Below are 20486 nucleotides of genomic sequence, written 5' to 3'. Positions count from 1 at the left end.
ACATCAGAGCAACTTTTTTAAAGGGATGCACAAGGGTTAAAATACTGCTGTCAATGTAGTGATCACTCCTCCATACAGTAGTTGATGTCTTTTAGTTTAGTACATCATTCTAGCTCACCAGTGCTCCAGCTATCCTGCCCAGTCACACCTGTTCTGAATTGTATCTATCTTCCGGTCACCTGTAGGTCCAGGAGTAGCAGGTTACCTTACAGCAGGAACTGGCACCCCGGTAATGCCCAACGTCCCACCCCCTGTGGACAACGACATTGGAGACCAAGGCTGATGGACACTCTCACAGTCACGCTCAGGCACCCAGACTGCCCTGCAGCTTCACGGCCGCAGCTCAGAGAGGGACTGTTCAGCTCCCAGACGAGGGGATGGAGAGGGAGAAAAGACGTAGGAGAGCGGGCCATCTTTGACCGTCACCAAAATCTCTGCAACACCTTCTCCATTATCACTCTCCTCTCCCCTTACAAATGGCACTCAAGTCTTCATAAACACTTTGAAATTGTTTTAACGGATGACCACATTTGTCTTGTTTCTGTGCTTCTTTTCTTGTTTCTTCCAGTGACTCACAGAAGAGGTTACATTTTGTATGAATATATTTTTTACTCTAGATTTTGTTTTTTCATGACATTGGAAGACTGAGGTGTGTTATACTGAAGGTTAACCGTCTCTTCTCTATTACCTTATTCCTCTTTATCATATTCTGATTGGCTACACTTAACCTAAATCCTGAACAGAGGATTCTTGGCCTTGTTTGTGATACATTTGTGCACAGGACCTATCTTACATAATATAATGGATTCTCATACGACAAAGGAGAAAATGTTAAATTAGGAAATTAGAAGATATATTTATGATTTATTTTTCCTATTTCTCTACAAGAAAATGTCACTTGAACCCTGGGAGTGATGCTGACCTCTTGTCTGGTTTGGTCAAGTCCTGTTCAATCCAGTCTTTCAAAGTTAACACAGATCCACTCTCCAAATGTCCAGCCTCTTATTCCTCTGATCTTAATTCATAGTTCATTCTGCTCTCTCTTTGAAGGCTTTTAAAGTAATTATCCCCCAAATGCAAAAAGCACTAGATTATTTATAAGTGAATAATAACCACCGGAAATGAGCTTCTGCTAAGACATGACAAATGATGTTGACTCTGATTATGAATCTATGTGAAAGACTAGTGCAATTTGTGAAATGTTCAATGTAATATTACGTATATAACTTTCTATATTGAATGTACATTTTAAAAAAAAAATCAGTCGCACTTGTACATAAAATTTTAAGAATAAAAGGGAATCCACAATGTTCTTCTTTTGTATTTACTGTTCTGTTTGTCGAAGTAACAGCTTTCAACAGAATGAGCAGTTTGTTGTTCGCTTGTGTTTGAAAAGAAGGAGTCAGGAACAGAAATTATATGTATAGGCTGCATGTAGGAGCTGGTGGCTGTAATTCTGCACCAAGGCTGAATTTCAGGAAAGAGACTTCAGATACAGTATTAGGGGACCACAAAGGTCTATATAAAAGCATCCAAAGAGTACCATGTCATGGGACCTTTAAACAATTGCTTTAGTTTAGAAATGTATCCACTACATGACATGTTCTCTTAAAACTTATATTTTGTTATACTGTGTATGTATATATTATGCTAAGGAAAGTTGGCTGACAATACATAACTAATAGACATAATTCTCTGAATTTTTTCATTGCAACATTATTATTAAATTAAAAAGTTCTCATTTTTGTAAATAGTCTAGATGGATATGGACTACCAACTGAATATTGAATTGACATTACATTTGTGAATATAATTTGGTAAAGGGCTTTGTAAATAAAGGAAAATGTTAGTGTTATTATTATGTAGGTCATATAGATTAGGATTTTGGTATTCCCTCAAGAATGTAGGATAATTCACTTCACATTTAGGCTAAAGCTGTTGATTAGAAGGAAAATAGCATTGTTATTTTAAAATAATAAAATAAAAACTAGTCTAGACATGGCTTTTATTAAGGTTCATGTGGTGTGGGATCAGAATAGTAGGTTTTGATGCAATATAACGTTAGTGAATAATAAAGCCCTAAATATGAATTAAACCAATTGGCCTTAACTAAATTGTTTTGATATTTTTTTGGCTCATATTATTCTTCATATATTTTTACGCTGATGTTTAGTTGTATTATTTTAGTTCTAGTGCATTTTTAAAATATCGTCGACGTTGAATATTTTGTCGCTACGGATCCTTTCAACACTAGAGTCCGAGTCCACACGGTCGAATTAGCGGGTAGTAGCGGAAGTTACGCAGTTGGCGCGAATAATAACAACAAAGCTGATATTTTAATTTCGCCCACTTATTATCAGTAAATTATTACACAATGTATATTAATTCCCTCAATGTTGTGGAGACTAGTAACTGTTCGTTTCTGATAATATGAATACTACTGATTTTTGAAGCGTTTTTAACGTTATATATGCTTGTTGGAACTGTCTCTCTGTTTTTCTGACAGTCCATCAAGAGGAGGTTAGCTATCAGTTTAGTTTGCTAACATTAACGTAAAGGACGATTTTAAAGTGAGTAGCCAGTAGGCTAATATTCTATATCAATGACGTACCAATCTATAGCCAGATTAATATTTCAAAGTAATTGCATATTCTCTGTGAATGTTAATTGTTGTCGACTCGAGGCTAATGTTACTGCTAAGGCCAGCTAATGCCATTATAACAAACGCTAATGTTAAGTCTTTTCACTGGTCTTTATTCACTTACAGGTTGACCATGTCCAAAGGAGACAAAGAAGGCTTCATTGTGAAGTTTGTGGAATGTAACGCTAAAGGACAAAACAAAGAGTATGCTGTCAAGGCTTATGAGGTAAAGTCCATTTTAAAATATTTCATTGATGATTACATATTTTGCCACTGCTCTACTGTGTCTTCGTTTGCAGCGAATGATCATGTTTGTCTTTACACAGGCCATTTTGGAGCTGCAGTCTGACAAGTACTTGAAGACCGTCGATGAAGATGCAGTTTTACAGATGGACCAGAAGGACAAGTCTCTGTTTGTCTTCAGCAGCTTCACTACCCCCGCCTTTCAGCACTGCAAAAAGGTCTAACTCAGTATTTGATACATCGAAACCTGGATCCTGAATTTTATAGGAATTAATAGGGTGAAACCCTGGCTGTCATGGAGAGTAATTCTTCTCTTTCTCACTCTTTGTTATTTGTCATATAGCTTGGCTGCCGAGTGGTGAGTCCACTGGTAGTGTTGTACTGCCTGCAGCAGCAGCATTGTGTCCCCAAAGCAGAGAAGCCCGTCTATAACATGGCCATGGCTGACATCACTATTTCCTGCACCAGTCTGGATAAAGCAACCCGGGTTAGTTCACTGCAACCGATACTTTGCAGATAGTTTCTGCTTTTATGCCCAAAACATCAGTGAAAGTATTTAGGACTTAGACGTAAAACATGAAGCAATAATCAAAAAAATTTAAATAAAATAAACGTTATGGATAAAATTAGATTGATATTATGCAGATACAAATCAAGGAGGGGATATCTCCTCTTTATGTGCTGTCTCATGCAGGGTGCCAATGTGGGGATATATTAAGTGTCTGTCTCAGCTACCCGTTTAGGTTATGTATTAACAAATGCATCATTTAGGGAACACAGCATAGAGCTACTTTTCAGTGCATGCATAAAATAGTTTTCTCTTAATAGTGAAGGTCTGAAAAGGACCAATTCATATGAAAGGAGCTCATCCTAATTATACATATCCAAAATAAATACGAAAAGTGTGAAGTAGTGCACAATGAATGTTGTCCAAAGGTCGTTAAGAGTTGTGAAAGCACAGCACAGTGTCTTCTGAAGTGTGTTTGTGTCTGAATGTCTGTCTCTCTACAGACAGAGGTGATGGATCTGGTGCAACTCATGGGTGGACGGGTCTATCTTGACTTAAATGTATCTGTCACACACCTGATAGCAGGAGAGGTGGGCAGCAAGAAATACCTGGTAGCTGCCAGCCTGAGTAAACCCATCCTGCTGCCCACATGGGTCAAAGCATGCTGGGAGAAATCTCAGGACAGGTATGTACTCTTCATTAAAACTGACATTTCTGTTTCAACATCTACTGTAAAAAGATACATATGGATTTTAGTGATGTTTTCTCTGTTATGCACTATTTATTTAAATCAGTTAATATTACCACAATTATAGTTCATCAAGTTAAGCTTTATTGAAATGACATTGACAATTGTATGACAATACTAATGATTATGACAAAAAACAAGGCACTTTAGATAATAATGAACACCTTGTTTTGCCTCCTTCAGTCTTTTCAGGTATACTGATCTACCCATTGAGGACTATTTGTGCCCTGTGCTGCGTGGCTGCACTATTTGTGTGACAGGCCTCTCCAGCACAGAACGTAAAGAGGTGCAGCGACTCTGTGATCAGCATGGAGCCAACTACACTGGTCAGCTCAAAATGAATGAGTGTACACACCTCATTGTTAGTGAGCCAACAGGTAAGTCACCAGCAATTCCAGCACAATCATTTTTTCCAATTCAAAAACAAGATTCAGTAAGTGGAACCACATTTTGTTTCTTGTCATTTTAGCTATAGTCTTTTGGTGTGCTACCGTTATTGCTAGCGGTATCATTGTGAGTATTTCTATTTTTTTGCAGGTCAGAAGTACGAGTGTGCAAGGAAGTGGAATGTGTATTGCGTGTCTCTGCACTGGCTGTTTGACAGCATAGAAAAGGGCTTTTGTCAAGATGAGACCAGGTACGCTGTGGAGCGTAACGCATCAAAGACCACACGACCGCACACTTCCACTCCCACTGGCACCAACAGGAAGGAGGGTGAGCCACAGACTGATAATTGTGCTTGTTTGTTGTTTACTATATTTAAAATGTTTACTTTTTCATCCTCATCGTGTGATAGGGATCAAACACAACATTTAGTATCTAAATGTGTTTTCAAAAATGTTTTTGTTTTTTTTAACTCCAGAGGGACCATCTCTGTTGGGCTTGAGCCACATCTCTGTCAATGCTAGCATGACAGTTAATGACACAGCGCTCACCAACGCCACCGTCAGCCGCCTGGAAGCTCCAGACCCCATAGATACTCTGGATCTCACCGTCTGCCCAGCTGATGATATACTGGATGGCTGTAAGGTAAACAAAAGAATATTCCTTTTCATGTAGAGTGGAGATTTCCTTATCCACAATTGTTTTCATTTCTTCATAATGTGAAAGACAATGTTGAGACTTTATTTCACACTTGTTAAATGTTGTACAGCTGTATCTGTGTGGCCTGCCAGGGAAGAAACTGGAGAAGCTGCGGCGTCTTGTGAACTCTGCAGGAGGTCTGCGCTTCAACCAGCCCAGTGAGGAACTCACACATGTGGTCATGGGAGAGCTGGACCACGACCTCAAGAGTTTTCTGTCCAAAGCAACACATAGGTCTGAACTGCAAAGATTATTACTTTACATAGTACTTTACATTTATTGTATTCTAACTTATAGTACATTTGAAAGATCTCATCTGTTTTGACCCTTTAACCCATAAAACTATAAAAAAAAAATACTGAAGCCTAACGTCTCTAAAGTAAATGCATAAAATATGTTACGCTTACCCAAATTGTATGAATGAATAATAGTACAGCTAGAATTTCCCATTTGAAGTAATGCTGCCATTAAAAAGCCAGCTTGTATTTGCCAGTTTACCCAATGTAATGAAAAATAATGAAGCAAGTAGATAAAGACTATATATGTGATCTCACAAAGTGGCTAAAAAAATGTCACCTACTTAAGAGTTTGAGGAATTTAAGAAACCTTAGATATCAGATAGATAGGGGTGTCCTGGTGGTTGAATACATGGCATTAATAGTTCCAGTTAGGCTGGAAACCTAATTGTATCACCTCTCTCTCTTACTGTGTTTCCTGCCTCTCTTTACTGTTAGCTATACTTTCAAATGAAGGCAAAAAATGACACAAAATATCTTTTTAAAAATTAATAAGTATAACTCATATTGACTTAAAGGTGCTCTAAGTGATGTGACAAGTTTTTTTTAGGCTACAACATTTTTCGTCACATACAGCAAACATCTCCTCACTATCCGCTAGCTGCCTGTCCCCTGAACACACTGTAACAGTAGTAACTGTGTAGACAGCCCAGGCTCCACAAACGGCAACAAAAACAAACTGCGCCAACCTGCACAAGCCATCAATGCAGCAGCGTTAGCACGTAGGCTACTTCCACAATGTGTATTCATAACTCAACCAGCTCCTTCTTGTCGGTTATTGTCTGGAACACTGTTATGGTTCGTTGTGCAGGTTGGCGCAGTTTGTTTTGTTGCCGTTTGTGGAGCCTGGGCTGTCTTCAGAGACCGTGTTTTTTTACAGTGTGTTCAGGGGACAGGCAGCTATATGTATGTGACAAAAAAATGTTGTAGCCTAAAAAACGCGTCACATCACTTAGAGCACTTTTAAGTCTGGTCTAAATCTAAGTCCAGGACATATCCTTAGCTTATCTTAAATTTGTTTTACAACATCATATGTAATTACAAAGTATAATATACAGAACCCTGCTTAAGGAGTACTGTTGCAATTTAGCAAGTTTACAGTATGATAAATCATTGTTGTTACTGTTACTTTCCAGACCCCATGTAGTAACAGTGCAGTGGCTGCTGGACAGTTTCAGCAAAGGCAGTCAACTCCCAGAAGCAGGTTACCTCCACCCCGACTGTCTGCCCACGACTCCGGCTGCTGTATTTGTGCCTGCCCGTCACACTCCGGCCTCACGCCATTCAGACGGTCCCCCCGCAGCCAGTCCTAGCACTCCTAGGCAAACAAGAGCCGAGGAAGATCTGCTGTCTCAGTACATGGATGATGACCCTACAGTAGGTAAGAATCTGTTGTTAAAGAATGTGCTTAGTTTAATTTGGCCCCATTCAAAGGTTTTACAATATATAGTTTCATATATTGCAGCTAATCTCATTTTCCTTTTATCCTCCAGTGGACATGGCCCAACCAGCAGAGGTCAACAGCAGGAAGTCCATCAGTACATCTGCTGAGCCTTGGGCGCCAAACCACTCCAGAGGACCAGAGCCAGACTCAACCCTGCAGGAAGCCAGCGAGGCAGGCCTATTTTTTGGGAAATGTTTCCTTCTTGTGGGCTTTGGCACTGAGGAAGAAGCCCAGCTCTCCCTACTGGTGACAGAAAATGGAGGCAGGGTGCTGATGGGCCGTACGCGTGTCGTGGCAGACTATGCAGTGGTCCCACTGTTGGGCTGTTCAGTGGAGGCCACAGTCGACGAAGTGGTCACTGATACCTGGCTGGTAAGATCACAGTCCTACTGTTTTAATTGTATCTGTGTAGGAAGGAGGGTGTGGCATTCTTGGTGATTTCAGCGCTATCTGTTGATTTGTCAACTGGTTGAACAAAGGGGCAAATACTGTATTTATTTTTTGTTAATCGTCTTTTAATAAAGAGTGTCTTTGGGTGTGTCATTTTTGAGGCATAACCCCCTAAATTCTTGAGTTAAAATCAATTTTGGAAATCCATTAATTGTTTAGGTCAATTATCAGGCAAAAATGCTAAACATTCTCTGGTTCCAGCTTCTCATATGTGAGGATTTGCTGCTTGCCTCGGTTTCATATCCTGTTACATTGAATATATTCAGTTTAACAGGCTTTCGGACTAGCATTTGCACAAAACAAGGCTTTTTTTAAAGACGTCACCTTGGGCTCTGGGAACTTGATCGCCATTTTTCACATTTTTCTTTAACATCTGAAAGTAATTGTCAGTTGCAGCCCTACACAATTACATTTAATTGATTTGAAATACACTTTTGTTCTCTATCAGTTTTATGTGCTATGACAATGCTATGTAAGTTCGATACCTGACAGCTAGGCTTTGTACTTGTTCATTTTCAGGCCATGTGTGTGGAAAAGGAGTCTGTTCTGCAGCTGTCCTCCAACCCTTTGTTCACACCTGTTCCTGTGATGGACGGGCGTTTCCCTCTCAAAGATTGCGTTCTCTCTGTCAGCCAGTTCACCGGAGCAGAGAGGGAGTCTTTGGTGGAGCTGGCCAAGCACCTTGGAGCCAAGTATGGTTACATTGCAGTCCGACCACACATGCTGTTTTGCTTTTAGGTTACACGGTATAAACATTAAGAGCTGTAGGAGTGTTTGGTGTTTACCTTTTTCCAATTTTATTTAGTCAAAGAGTCTAAGGCAAAAGGCAAATGTATTTATATACAGTAAGACAATTCATAGACTTAAAGAAATTTAACTCTAGTCTTTGTTTACTCCTAGAAAGTTTTATTAAACTGCTGCAGTTTAAGGATGGATTTTATTTAGGTACTTAAATGTTTGCTTTCATAGTTTTTTTTTACAGTTGTAAGATAAGATATACTTTATTGTCCCCAAAGGAAATTTTGGAAGTTTTGGACTATGTCCGTTCCGCAGCTTTACAAAGACAACACAAAATACAGAAAATAAGCATCTCTCAACACATACTCTCATGCAGCACAAAACATGCTTTCATATACATTAGACAGGTACCGATATAGTAAGCACATTAACTCCTCCTTTTTGTATTGTTTTGTTATATACTCCATAATAAAACAAATTATATGGTGTATCATTCGCTATACCAATAAAATAGTAACAATATTTGTACTTTAAGGTATATTGTACTGTATTAGCAGTTGTTTTTGTGTTCAGGTCAAAAGAAGAATTTGGACACTGGGCTGTGTATATTGTTTTAACACATTAATTTGTGTTCTCTCTCTCTCCTACAAATTTTTTTCCGTCATGTATCCAGACGGCCCATTGTGAACTACCTTACTTAAATCTTTTTTATTTTTATCCCTTCTGCAGTGTCCAGGATTACTTTGTGCGCCTGGCGAACCAGAAGAAAGGGATGCTGGCCAGCACTCATCTGGTGCTGCAGAGCCCTGAAGGCACAAAATACCAGGCAGCAAAGAAATGGGGGTTTCCAGCCGTCACCATGCGCTGGATACTAGAGTCTGCTCGGACCGGCCAGAGGGCAGAGGAGGGACGTTTTCTAGTTGACCTGCCACCCTCCCCAGGTTAGAAAAGTGTCTTTATTAAAGCCTTCATGTAGATAAATAAAGGAATGTTTTATTTGCATTGGCTGGGTGTAGAACATGATGGACAATAATTATAGTAAATTACCAATGAGTGTAAGTGTAATGTTTTTTTTTTAATGTTTTCTTACATGCATTAATTTACCTGAGAGATTATTTGAAAAGGAAAATATAATTGATTTTCAAAGAAATTGGCGAGGCATTTTTGACTGAATTTTATATATTTTTTGGCCATTTACATTGTTGGCTGTGCTTCTGCGGTGCATTTTAGTTTGTGTCTGATTTTAGGCCTAGTTTTAATTTGTTTCCTGAGCTAGCACAATGATTTTATTTTTTTATTTTACAGAGAGGGATGATGAGAGTTTTGTTGGTGGTTCCCAGAAGCCTGCCATGCCTCCACCAGCCTGTTTGTCTCCAGAGATCCCTTTGCTGGGTCTCCAGAGCGGTAAGGCCGTTACCCCGCTGGATTTGGGTCGCTTCCAGAGCAAAGTGTTCCACTCCGTGTTGGATGAAATGAAACCCAAACAGGACATCAGCACCCCCAAACAAAACCAGGAGGGCGGCAGAAGGAACCCCTTTCAGAAGGAAGCCTCCCTGCAGCTGGACACTCCCTCTCGTTTCCTCAGCAGAGACCAGCTGTTCAGGCCCTCCTTCAATGTCAAGGTTGGGACCACACAATTACACTTTTTGCTTTATGTAATAGGCTTCAATTCAATTCAATTAATTGTGCACTGATATTTGATAGATAATCCTGTGAATACATGGACTATTCATTTTGTTAAGGATGTACTAGGAGACTTGGAGACCCCAGGGGGAAGAACCAAACCAGGAGAGAGGGTGGAGACTCCACTGACTGATGTTGTCAGCAGGACTCTGCAGGTGGCTCTCGCCAACAGCTCCCGAAGTACCGCCTCAGATATGCAAGCCATCTCTGCTAGCCCCCAATTTGCCAAGACAACTGAGAAGGAGGTAAACTAAAAAATCTTAAAATACAGTATACCTCTTTGTATATACTTTACTTCGGTGATTTAATCTCATTTAATATGTTAAATAAAATGTACATGAGCCAATGCTAGTGACACTGATGGAGGATCTCTTATAATTCCAAAAGCCTTTACTGTCACTTAGTACTGGAAAACTTTATTTATAGTGAAAGGGAAAGGGACAATATAGAGTAGCCACTATACTGTCTATCTTGACATATAAACAAATGTATTATAAAATGTTTGTAAGGTCGCGGAAAAAGAAGCCGGCCCTCTGACTGGTGTTGTGATCTGTGTGGGAAAGAAGCTGAGCAAAATGCAGGGTGAACTCAATGCCATTGCTGCCTCGCTTGGAGCAGACTTCAGGTATTCATCACATTTTTACAAACTTCAATTAAGGATTGGTTAACATTTTTCAAGTCATATGTACATATGTACTCTGTATAAAGCTTCAGCAACCAGTAAGCCTTTTAATGTTCTTCCCTTGGCAAGTCGGGATTGTTTTAATTTTAGTAAATATGGGTGCAAATAGTAAAAACATATTTTTATCAACTTGTTTTTAGGTGGTCTTGTGACGATACAGTGACACACTACATCTACCAGGGCCGTGTGGGGGACAACACCCGGGAATACAGAGGAGTGAAGGAGAGAGGACTGCATGTGGTCTCCCAGTACTGGCTGCAGGCTGTACGTTTCCCAGTTGCAAATATAAATATAACCCATGCTCTTCTTTACCACTCAACTTGTGTTTTACTCTTAAATGCACTGCGCAGGAACTCATTACAAATCTTTGTAGAGCAGTTTATAAATTGGGACTTTTAAATGAATTGAGCCTGGAACTTTTTGTTTTCAGTATTGTTTAATCAATCGGTTATTTTGTGAATAATTGATTGATCATATAGCGTAGAAAATGGCAGAAGATGGTGAAAAATGCCCATCACAGTTTTCCAGAGCCCAAGGTGACGTTTTTAAAAATGTTTGTTTTGTCCAACCAACAGTTCTATTTACCAAAATATTCCGTTTATAATGATATAAAACAGAAAAGGGTTCGAGAAACTGGAACCAAAACATTTGGCAATTTTAATTAAAAAGAAATAAGTCAGTTATCAAATAGTTACAAATTAATTTCATGTTCATCGATTAATCAATTAAGTGTTTCAGTTCTAAAACGAATGAGTAAGTGAGCAGCTAGTTATCAGTATTAAAAAAAAAAAAGTACAATTAGTCCTGTGCTGATCGAGATTAGGAGACCAACACAAGACACCGCTTGTTTCAGTTTTTATCAAGAAGAAATATATTCATGCATTCTCTGTAACGATTAGTCCCAATAAAGGTCAAGAGGGGTCCAAAGTCGATCTCAGTATATGCATACTGAGATTGACTTTGGACCCCTCTTGGCAAAAGACAGGCAAGACTTTAAACATGAAACCAATCCATCACAGGAGGACCGAGTAATCAACAGAAAAGCATTCAATTTCAGAAGCAATTTAGTCTTCAGTTCAAGAGGACATAATCCACTTCATAAACCACAAAGGAAAGGATTAGAGAAAAATAATTGAAGCCCAGTCCTTAGGTAGAATATTTTATTTTTATTTTGTAACATTATTTATACAAGTTTGTAAAGAAAATGTCTTTAACACATGAAGTTATATTAAGATACACTTGATTTAAATGTACCATTCAGTATTCACTTAGCACATTTCACCTGGGGGGAATAATTATCATCCCTATCAACAAAACCAGAATATTTAATCAAAAACAGCTTTGATATGCAAATTTTGCAGACAGATGGGAGTTTCAGCTATGTTTCCCCCTCATCATCATTTCATTCAGTTTGTTGTTGTGGCAGCACTAATAAACTTCTGTTTACGGAAATGTGCCGTGTTGTCTTTGGCAGTGTGCTGAGGAGCAGAGTCACGTCCCAGAGTCTCTGTATCCTTTCACCTACAACCCCAAGATGAGCCTAAACCTCAGCCAGGTGCCCAACAGCTCTCAGAGGTCTCCTCCTTTTACACGAACCCAACTAAAAGAGATCTCTGAGGCAAAGGACAACAAGGTGGGTTCAAGACTCAATGAGTGAGACATCAATCAACATTTGATGTTGTTAGTAATAATCTAATAAAGAGGTGCCTCATTAATGCAGAGGTGTCTCGTGTAATTGTCTTTCTGTCGGTTTAGTTCATTATTTCAGAGGTGTCTCATGTAATTGTCTTTCTGTCGGTTTAATTATCTGTTTAATCTGTCCCTCAGTGTGATCACATTGCCACGGAAGAAGCCACATCACGTCGCGTAAGCGATGGAAGCGTAGATCAAGAAGAGATGAATGAAACTGCAGATAGAACTGGTGGGTGTCTTTTTCCAACTTTCATTTATTTCCTCAAAGCTTCTACACATTTTTGATAGAACCAAACGTTTTACCTGTGTTGTGGATTATCTCTTGTGTCCAGATATTTCAGAGACTCTAGAAATGAGAGAGAACCTGCAAAGACAGCTCCAGGAGATCATGTCAGCCACCAAGCTGACGACAGGGAGGCGTACCTCAGTCCGACTTACCAGGATGGGATCAGGAGGAGCCGACTCGGGCCCCCACACACCTGATGGGAGTCGGTTCGGACGCTGCGGGAGCAGACGTACTCTGGAAGCTCTGAGGTAAGGAAGCCATGTAGTGAGAAGATAGTCTATGTTCAAATTATAACAATCGTTAATTTAAAATGTCTCAAAGCAAATTGGTAACATTTGTGTGCTATAAAAGTATTTTTATTTTAAATGAAATAGGCAAGTTCATTTTAGTGTGATAAAGCAAATGATTCAGTCCTGCTATAGTAGCTACTGGGAACCAAAAATAATATTTTGTGGGGTTCACAATAAATTCACCTAATTCTGTCCTGATTTCAGGGTTACCAGAGAAGCAGCTATGGACATAAACACAGAGCCATCTCAGAGTGAACAGATAGTTTGGGATGACCCTACAGCCAGGGAGGAGAGGGCCAAGCTGGCTGATAATTTACAGTGGCCTGGTAGTCCCTCACAACACTCTGAGCCTGTCGCACCTCCACCTCCTCCCATTATAGAAAACGGCTCTCAGTTCAGGGACTCCATGACCGACTCTGAGCTGGTGGAGATGGGTAAGACTTAGCCTAGTTATAACTTAACACATCAGTAAATGAAAAAGTCGAACGACATAAACTAGTGATTACATGGAGATTAGTTGTTACTAAAAAAAGTACACCTACAGTACTATCTACCAGGTGTAATTGTTATCTTGCTTGTTGTGTAATGCTTGCTAACAGATGACCCGTTTAGATTGAAGAGTAAAACACGCAATAATGTTAACGTGACATCAAAATGCTGTTTAATGATGATCTAAAGGGAAGATTTAATATTACACAAAAATAATACTTCAAATTGCAAATCATTTCGCCTATAATGTAAAGATGACCAAATCATGTCTGTAAGGTTCTCCATGTATTTATATATGTAAATAAAACAAAGTCATACCTACACTTTTCATACCTAACAAAGGATGCTTGTGATGCTACAGTGACTTGTTCACATACTTGATTGCTTTTGATTGGACAAGCTAACTAATGTTTTCTAGCAAATTACTTAAGCAGCTAAAGTCTCTACTAAGACAGACATACACGGACATTACACATAAACTTAGTGATTGATTTACGAATAGCTAGTGCAACCCAATCCTGTAGAGAAGTCTCAAGTTAGTATTGTTACTTAAGATAGATTTGTTTATTCCCCTGCATCTTAAGACAGTAATCACTTCATCCTCTCACAGCTGCTTGTGACGTCATCAACCAGCACATGGGCCAGAGAGTCTCAACGGCTCCAACAGAGAAGCGTGGAAATGACATTCTCACTCCCAACGCCCCCAGCATCGCCTTCCCTATCGCCAACCCCCCAGTAGTACCGGAGCTTCAGGTGAAGATTCATATTTACATAACAAAGAAGAACTGACACCTTAATATAAACTGTAACATACACACACACACACACACACACACACACACACACACACACACACACACACAATACGGTCTCTTTCAAACTAGTTAAAAGGTTCTTTCTTTCTCTCAGGAGGAGCGTAAGGAAGAAAAGCAGCCACCCAGATTTCAGCTGTCCTCCCTCAGCCCTCAGGAACGCATTGATTACAGTCACCTAATAGAGGAGCTTGGTGAGTCCCCCACTTAATTAGGGCTCCAACGGTGTTCATCATGCTGCAGTAAAAAAGAAATGCAACACATTACAGGCCTAAAGTCAGAGGAGCTAACCCCTAATGACTAAAAAGGAGGATCTGCCTCCAGGGTCTGGGAATAGTTCTTCCTGCAGATGTTTCCTGTTGTGAGCTCAGTATTTTCAAATGAACCACTGCAGATTATAACTTGAACCATTATTGAAGCTTGTACAGTATATTCAACCAAGATGCAGAATTTACAAAGAGAAACATTAAGAATAAAGGGACCGATTGATTGCATAAAATATTCAGAGATTAAATTCTTTCTGTTTAACTTTGCATCTAAAGGTGAACATCATGTTTCACTAACTGCAGCTCTTAATGAGTCAGCAGTTAGGGATGAATGTCTTGCTTAAGGGCACTTTGACATACAGCTGTTCATACATTAATATAACGCTCTTCAATCTTTGATTACCAGGTCTGTAACTATAACTCCAGATTAGGTACAAAATATCTTATCTATAGTTCTTTCTGTCTATTTCTGTTTGGTATTGTAGGTGGTGTAGTCCTGGACAGACAGTCTTTCGACCCCAGCTGCTCGCACATCATCGTAGGGACTCCTCTGCGCAACGAGAAGTACCTGGCAGCAATGGCAGCGGGCAAATGGATCCTGCACCGCTCGTACCTGGAGGCCTGCCGCTCTGTGGGTCGCTTCATCCAGGTCAGGATCTGAAGATCTCTGCTTTAGTGCCTCCAGCAGACAGCTATTATCACTCACAGTGGTTTTATTTACCCTGAAAATACATTATTGTTAAGGTTGGTTTAATGTGTAGCATGTCAGTAAATGTCCTGTTGTCCCTTAAGCCCGAGACAGACCAAGCCGATAATCGGCAGTCGGGCAGTCTGGCGAGGTCAGTGACTCGAGTCTGTTCGGCGTATTCCGTGCCGTCGTCCGTCCGAGGGGCCGTCGGCCTTCATTTTGGCCGATTTGACGTGTTGAAGCGGAATGCGGGCACTGCCGGCAGTCGGACTCAAATGACCAATCTGATTGGTAGAGCGCTAACCCGGAAACGAGGAGTGGGATGAGCGTGACTAGAGTGTCTCAAAATCTTTTAAACTGACCTTTGTCGATCTGAAATGAAGACAGATTCAGCAACTGCATGGCCTGTTTCTCGCTTAAAATGTTTTCAGAAACACATTTCGGTTAACTATTTTAGTACAAGATGCGATCGTATTCTGACCAAGCCGCCATGACAGTCTGGCTTTGAATTTCCGGAGAAGCCAGACCCACGTGACGCGTTTGTCCAATCAGCTGCCGGTTTTCATTTTTGGGCGACAATACAAATTAGCGCTGCCTGCTGTTATGGAGACGTATTACGTCTCGTCGCTTTGGTGCGTTCCGAGGCACTTTTTTGACCAACTCGGGGAGACTGATCAGTCCAACTGCCTTTTCTGCCGAAGGTCGGCCGTCTGGTTGGTGCGTCACGACCTTTATACAGATCACTAGGGTTTTCATTAGTCTCTATATCCTTTGCGTTCAGGAAATTCCACCAGATGCATGTATTTTCCGTTTCCTTCCGCTTGCTTTGTGTTGGAATTTTAAATTTGGTGGATTTATTTGGTGGATTTATGAGGACTATTGTTTACTATTCCTCAGATCTCTGCATCGTAAATTGAGACAGCTAGCTAGACTATCTGTCCAGACTTTTTTTCAAGTTTTTTTTTTCAAGTTTTCTCTCGCACAACTATTTTGCAGTGGCTCTGTGTAGAGTTTAGCACCGCCCATGACGATTCTGATTGGTTTAAAGAAATGCCAATAAACCAGAGGACGTTTTCCTCCCATCCCTGAATGCTATGTGGAGTACCCAGACCCTCCTTCAGTGCGCTTTGGAGGAGGGTCTGGCAAAGCGAGACTAGGTTTTCATTAGCTATGTTTATCCACAAAAAAGTTTTTGACGGATTTGCTTCTGTAATTTTATTTTGAAATTGGTATCAGGTTTGTGACTTAGCACGAAATGGTCTCAAAGGGGTAGGGTTGGTTTTCTAAAACCTTCTAATAATTTGCAGCAACTAAAAAAAGAGCATCCATTGTCTTTAAATATAAAAAAATACAAAATTGGGAAAACATTTACTCTGCAAACATGTTTTTTTTTTAGTTCACTCAGAAGGGTTTAAAGATTTCCAAAGTTCACAAATCTTTGTAATATATCACTAAATGGTCAGTGGCAAGTGTTATAATGCTGGAAAATGTTTACATTTCTATTTCTGTGTGTGTTCCAGGAGGATGAGTATGAGTGGGGCAGTAGCTCCATTCTGGATGCGTTGCCCTCCATCAACTCCCAGCAGAGGAGACTGGCGTTAGCTGCCATGCGCTGGAGAAAAACCCTGCAGGGATGCTCTGAGCAAGGGGTACATACGCACACAGTTAACAGAACAGTCCTCATTACTGTCATTTGTATTGTATTATCTACTCCTTGAGTGTTAAAGTGTACTAAGTATTATTTTTCCTTTTTTTTTCAGGGAGCCTTCAGTGGATGGACGGTCATGCTGAACATCGACCAGAGCAGAGAATCAGGCTTCAGGCGGTTACTGCAGTCTGGCAATGCGAAGGTTGCTGCTTGTTTATTTGTAAAGATTTTACTGATCACTATTGCTTTTTTTCAAATCAGACAAACCGTTAACTGTTTATCAAAGAGAGATTTTTTTAGAAACCAGTTTAAACCGTGGCCCTGTAGATAATTTCTCTCTCTCTATCTGCAAAGTGTCTCTTTTGTGCTCACAGGTTTTCACAAGGGTTTTGGGTCATAATCATTAAATATGCCATTTGCTGGTCTGGAAAATCATGCAATAGCAAAGTGCTAACAAAAGAAATGAAACAGGAGCTAAGCAAAAAGGCAGGGTTTTCTTTTGGATCAAATGAATACATTAGATACTGGAACACAAATCAAAATGAGGTCATGACATATCACAACAAGGTAGGGAAGCTACTTTGCCACTTTCCCTACCTTACCGATTAAACCTTGCCCCCCCACCTCCAGGTCCTGCCGAGTCCCTCCCCTTCCTTGTACAAGGAGACCACTCACCTGTTTGCAGACTTTGTTCGGCTGAAGCCTGGAGACTTCAGGGTCAATGTGTCGGAGGCTAACTCCCTCGGAGTCACATGCTTGAAGCCAGAGTACATCGCAGACTACCTCATGCAGGTTAGTGGAGCTTTTGATATGGACTGTCACTGACTTGGCCTCATATTATCATGAATTATAAAAATCTTAGATAATTTGCCTTGTTGCTTTAGTTCAACCATACTTGCATGCTGAAAGTGAAACAGGGTATTAGCTTTGTTAAAAATGAACCCCAACAAATGCTGTATTCATATATTCTGACAATTGTAAAGCAGTTCAAAATATGCCAACAGAATAATAATAATAAATGCAATAATCCATTTTATTTGTAACGCACTTTATATTTAAACAAATCTCAAAGTGTTACATCTTAAATACTGAGAAGTGCGAGGAAGAAAAACACTAAGAGAAAATGAAACAACAATAAGGACTGGGAAAGGGGTTAACAATGAGCCAAAAGCTCTGCTAAAAAGGTGGGTCTTAGGGCTGCGAGCAGCTGAGTCAAAAAGCCCGATCGGCCATAGTACGGAGCTTGGTCCTGGGGGGTTTCAAAAGGTATGCTGAACCAGGACGGAGGGCATGTGCGGAGGTTTTTGGGGCGAGGAGTTCCTTGAGGTAGAGGGGGGTGACACCATGGATGCACTGGCGGGTGAGAAGGGAAACCTTGTACTCAATCCTGAGTGAGACCGGCAGCCAGTGGAGTGATTGGAGGATGGGGGGTGATGTGGTCATGTTTGCGCACCCTCATTAGGATCCTAGCAGCGCTGTTCTGAATGTACTGCAGCTTCTGGAGGCTTTTGCCAGAGATCCCGGTGAGGAGCGCGTTGCAGTAGTCCAGCCTGGAGGAGACAAAGGCATGGACAAGCTTTTCCACATCTGGAAGATTAACATATGTCAGGGTTTTTAACTGATATTATCTTGCAAGAAGTAAGATCACTTCGTTAGTAGTAGGTAAGACTCAGTAGATTCAACGTTAAAAGGGTTTTCTTTCTGTCCTCCAGGAGCCAATCCCGCCTATCGAGCTGTACTACCTGACTGAAGCTTCCTCTGAAGAAGCTCCAGGCACTCCGTCACGTAAGCGCAAAGCCACAGCAGACAACTCCCGGCTGAAAAAAACACGTCTTAACTAAATTGTCACTTCTGAATATTGTCATTAAAATTCACATATCTGTGGAAATGATGGAATTATTGTAAATAAGATGTTTTGTGTCTCTTATATAAAAAAATTAAATAAATGTTTTGTTACTCTGGAATCTTAAATCAAGTGCATTGCAGTGTGTGCAGCAGGGGCGTTTCTAGGACTTCTGGAGGTTCGGGTCTTAGCCCGGACCCATTTAAATAAACTTAAGGCAAAGCCAAAAGCAATTGGCTTGTTAATAGCCGGTGTGTGTTGATTTTAGCTGCCCAGGTTTGTAGATGTTAGTTAGATGGCACCAACATTTGGCCTAATCATAACTGGCCTGGCAACACAAAGGCCAAGGTTTAGTTTCAACATCTGGGTCTGGGGGGGTCCACTTAATTTCCTGCATTCAGTTGAATTTTTATGGGACTTATTTCTACCTTTTTCTAAATCAATTTATGCTGGAAATATCTTTATGTAAACGGAAACATAGGGGACATTTAAAAAAAAAATAAGAACATAATGTAATAGTTTGCAGTAAGGCTCTTAGGCATTCTGTATGGCTTTCAACTATTTATTCTCCTGTAGATCGACTTTTCACATGATGTAGCCTAGGCATAATTTACTCTTCCCCTCCTCTTTTACGTCTTTTGTTGGGGAAGTAACCTTAAATGTGCATATGACAATTATTTACTTCAATGATACATTAATTCATTTCATTAATTAATAAACCCCTGGACAGTAATATTTCAGATGTGTTTGAGCAAGATTTCTGCTCATGTTCAAAACTTTGTGCACATTCAAAATATATTTGTTCTCTGTGAGTTGAAGGAGTTGTAATATTTTGAGAAATATAAAGTGATAATAGGCTATTTACAAGAATACAGTCACTATATTTCAGAAAAGAATCTACCTGTACCATAGTCTGCTGTGCATTATTGCTCTGCTGATACGGTAGATCTCAGACCTTCTGACAGACTCAGAGCCCCGTTTGAGTCTGGTCTCTAAATGACACAAAGTTTAGCTAGGGAAGTGGCTGTACGCTGCTACACATCGGAGGTGGAAAACCAAAACTACGGCAGAAATACACGGAGCTCAAACGCAACACATCTGCTGCAGCATGCCCACAGCAGAGCGCGTCCTTTCTAAACCTGAAGCTGCACAGACCACAGAAGCCGCGCTGTTCATCTCTATTTTTACAGAGAGAGTGGACACTAAAAAAGAACATTAAAAGCGACGGACAGGTCTGCTTCAGAGCTCCGTGTGTTTGAGTTTGAACCATAGACTGGAAACGTCATGGCACAGGAACTTCAACCTAAATCATTAGTATTGCACTCCTAAACTTTGTGTTAATGACATCAGTGTATTAGACTGATTGGCTATGATTCCTCCGAAAATGTCACCTTTCACAACTTTCCTCACTTAGAGACGGTGGCCGGGGCTATTCATAAAACACTCGGGGTTGTAGCCGGGGACGCCCAGGCCTAACGACGCCTCTGGTGTGCAGTGCACTTTGAGACTTTAGCTGTGATGGATGCCTCGATGATGGTCTGAAAAAAATGTTGAGTCACGTTTTGTAATTGGGTGCAATGATATTCTCTGGCCTGTGGAGGGCAGTACATTTTTACTGGATGACTCAGGCCTGTATTACAAGCATAGGTTACAAGTGATTTCTCACCAACAGAATGAGAACGCGAGTTTTTAATGCACTGTTTTATTTCTTGAAAAACGTTTATAGCCAGGTATATTTAATAACAATTTCTTTTGTTAGTTGACTCATATTTACATTGTAATCCAACCAAAACTACTCTTACAGTGGCTGTTTCCAGCAGCTTTTTCCTCGTTAAAAGTGAATACAATTAATCCCTTGTATCTGCTGTTGATCTCCCCGTGCAGTAAACACCAGATTTTGTTTACCCGTTTTTGATTTAGGCCTAGTAAAGTGATGTGCTGTTTCATACCAGGGTG

At 40.3% G+C, this 20486-nt stretch overlaps 2 protein-coding genes across 6 annotated transcripts in view; both read left to right on the top strand.

The window, feature by feature from the left end:
* Positions 1-829, top strand: part of dnajc13 (DnaJ heat shock protein family (Hsp40) member C13) — a 33552-nt gene extending 32723 nt beyond the window's left edge. For all 5 annotated transcript variants that reach the window (XM_028568839.1, XM_028568837.1, XM_028568836.1 and 2 more), the window contains one exon: positions 186-829. In XM_028568839.1, coding sequence (XP_028424640.1) covers positions 186-283 — 98 coding nt within the window. In that variant the 3' untranslated portion in view covers positions 284-829. The remainder of the gene's footprint in view (positions 1-185) is intronic.
* Positions 830-2272: 1443 nt separating this feature from the next.
* topbp1 (DNA topoisomerase II binding protein 1) lies at positions 2273-18652 on the top strand. Its single transcript, XM_028569289.1, has 28 exons — positions 2273-2570; positions 2768-2867; positions 2968-3102; positions 3228-3371; positions 3896-4077; positions 4324-4517; positions 4678-4854; positions 5003-5169; positions 5294-5457; positions 6656-6900; positions 7013-7335; positions 7933-8105; positions 8881-9092; positions 9457-9773; positions 9894-10079; positions 10344-10459; positions 10657-10780; positions 11991-12149; positions 12344-12437; positions 12541-12742; positions 12989-13218; positions 13884-14026; positions 14183-14279; positions 14837-15000; positions 16560-16688; positions 16800-16889; positions 17318-17479; positions 18400-18652. The coding sequence occupies exons 2-28, from the start codon at positions 2775-2777 to the stop codon at positions 18526-18528; spliced, it is 4551 nt and encodes a 1516-aa protein (XP_028425090.1). The 5' UTR covers positions 2273-2570; positions 2768-2774; the 3' UTR covers positions 18529-18652.
* Positions 18653-20486: the final 1834 nt, after the last annotated feature.

This window comes from Perca flavescens, chromosome 22 (assembly GCF_004354835.1).
Source record: "Perca flavescens isolate YP-PL-M2 chromosome 22, PFLA_1.0, whole genome shotgun sequence".
In the NCBI taxonomy this organism is placed as follows: domain Eukaryota; kingdom Metazoa; phylum Chordata; class Actinopteri; order Perciformes; family Percidae; genus Perca; species Perca flavescens.
This window is presented reverse-complemented; position numbering and strand designations above follow the sequence as displayed.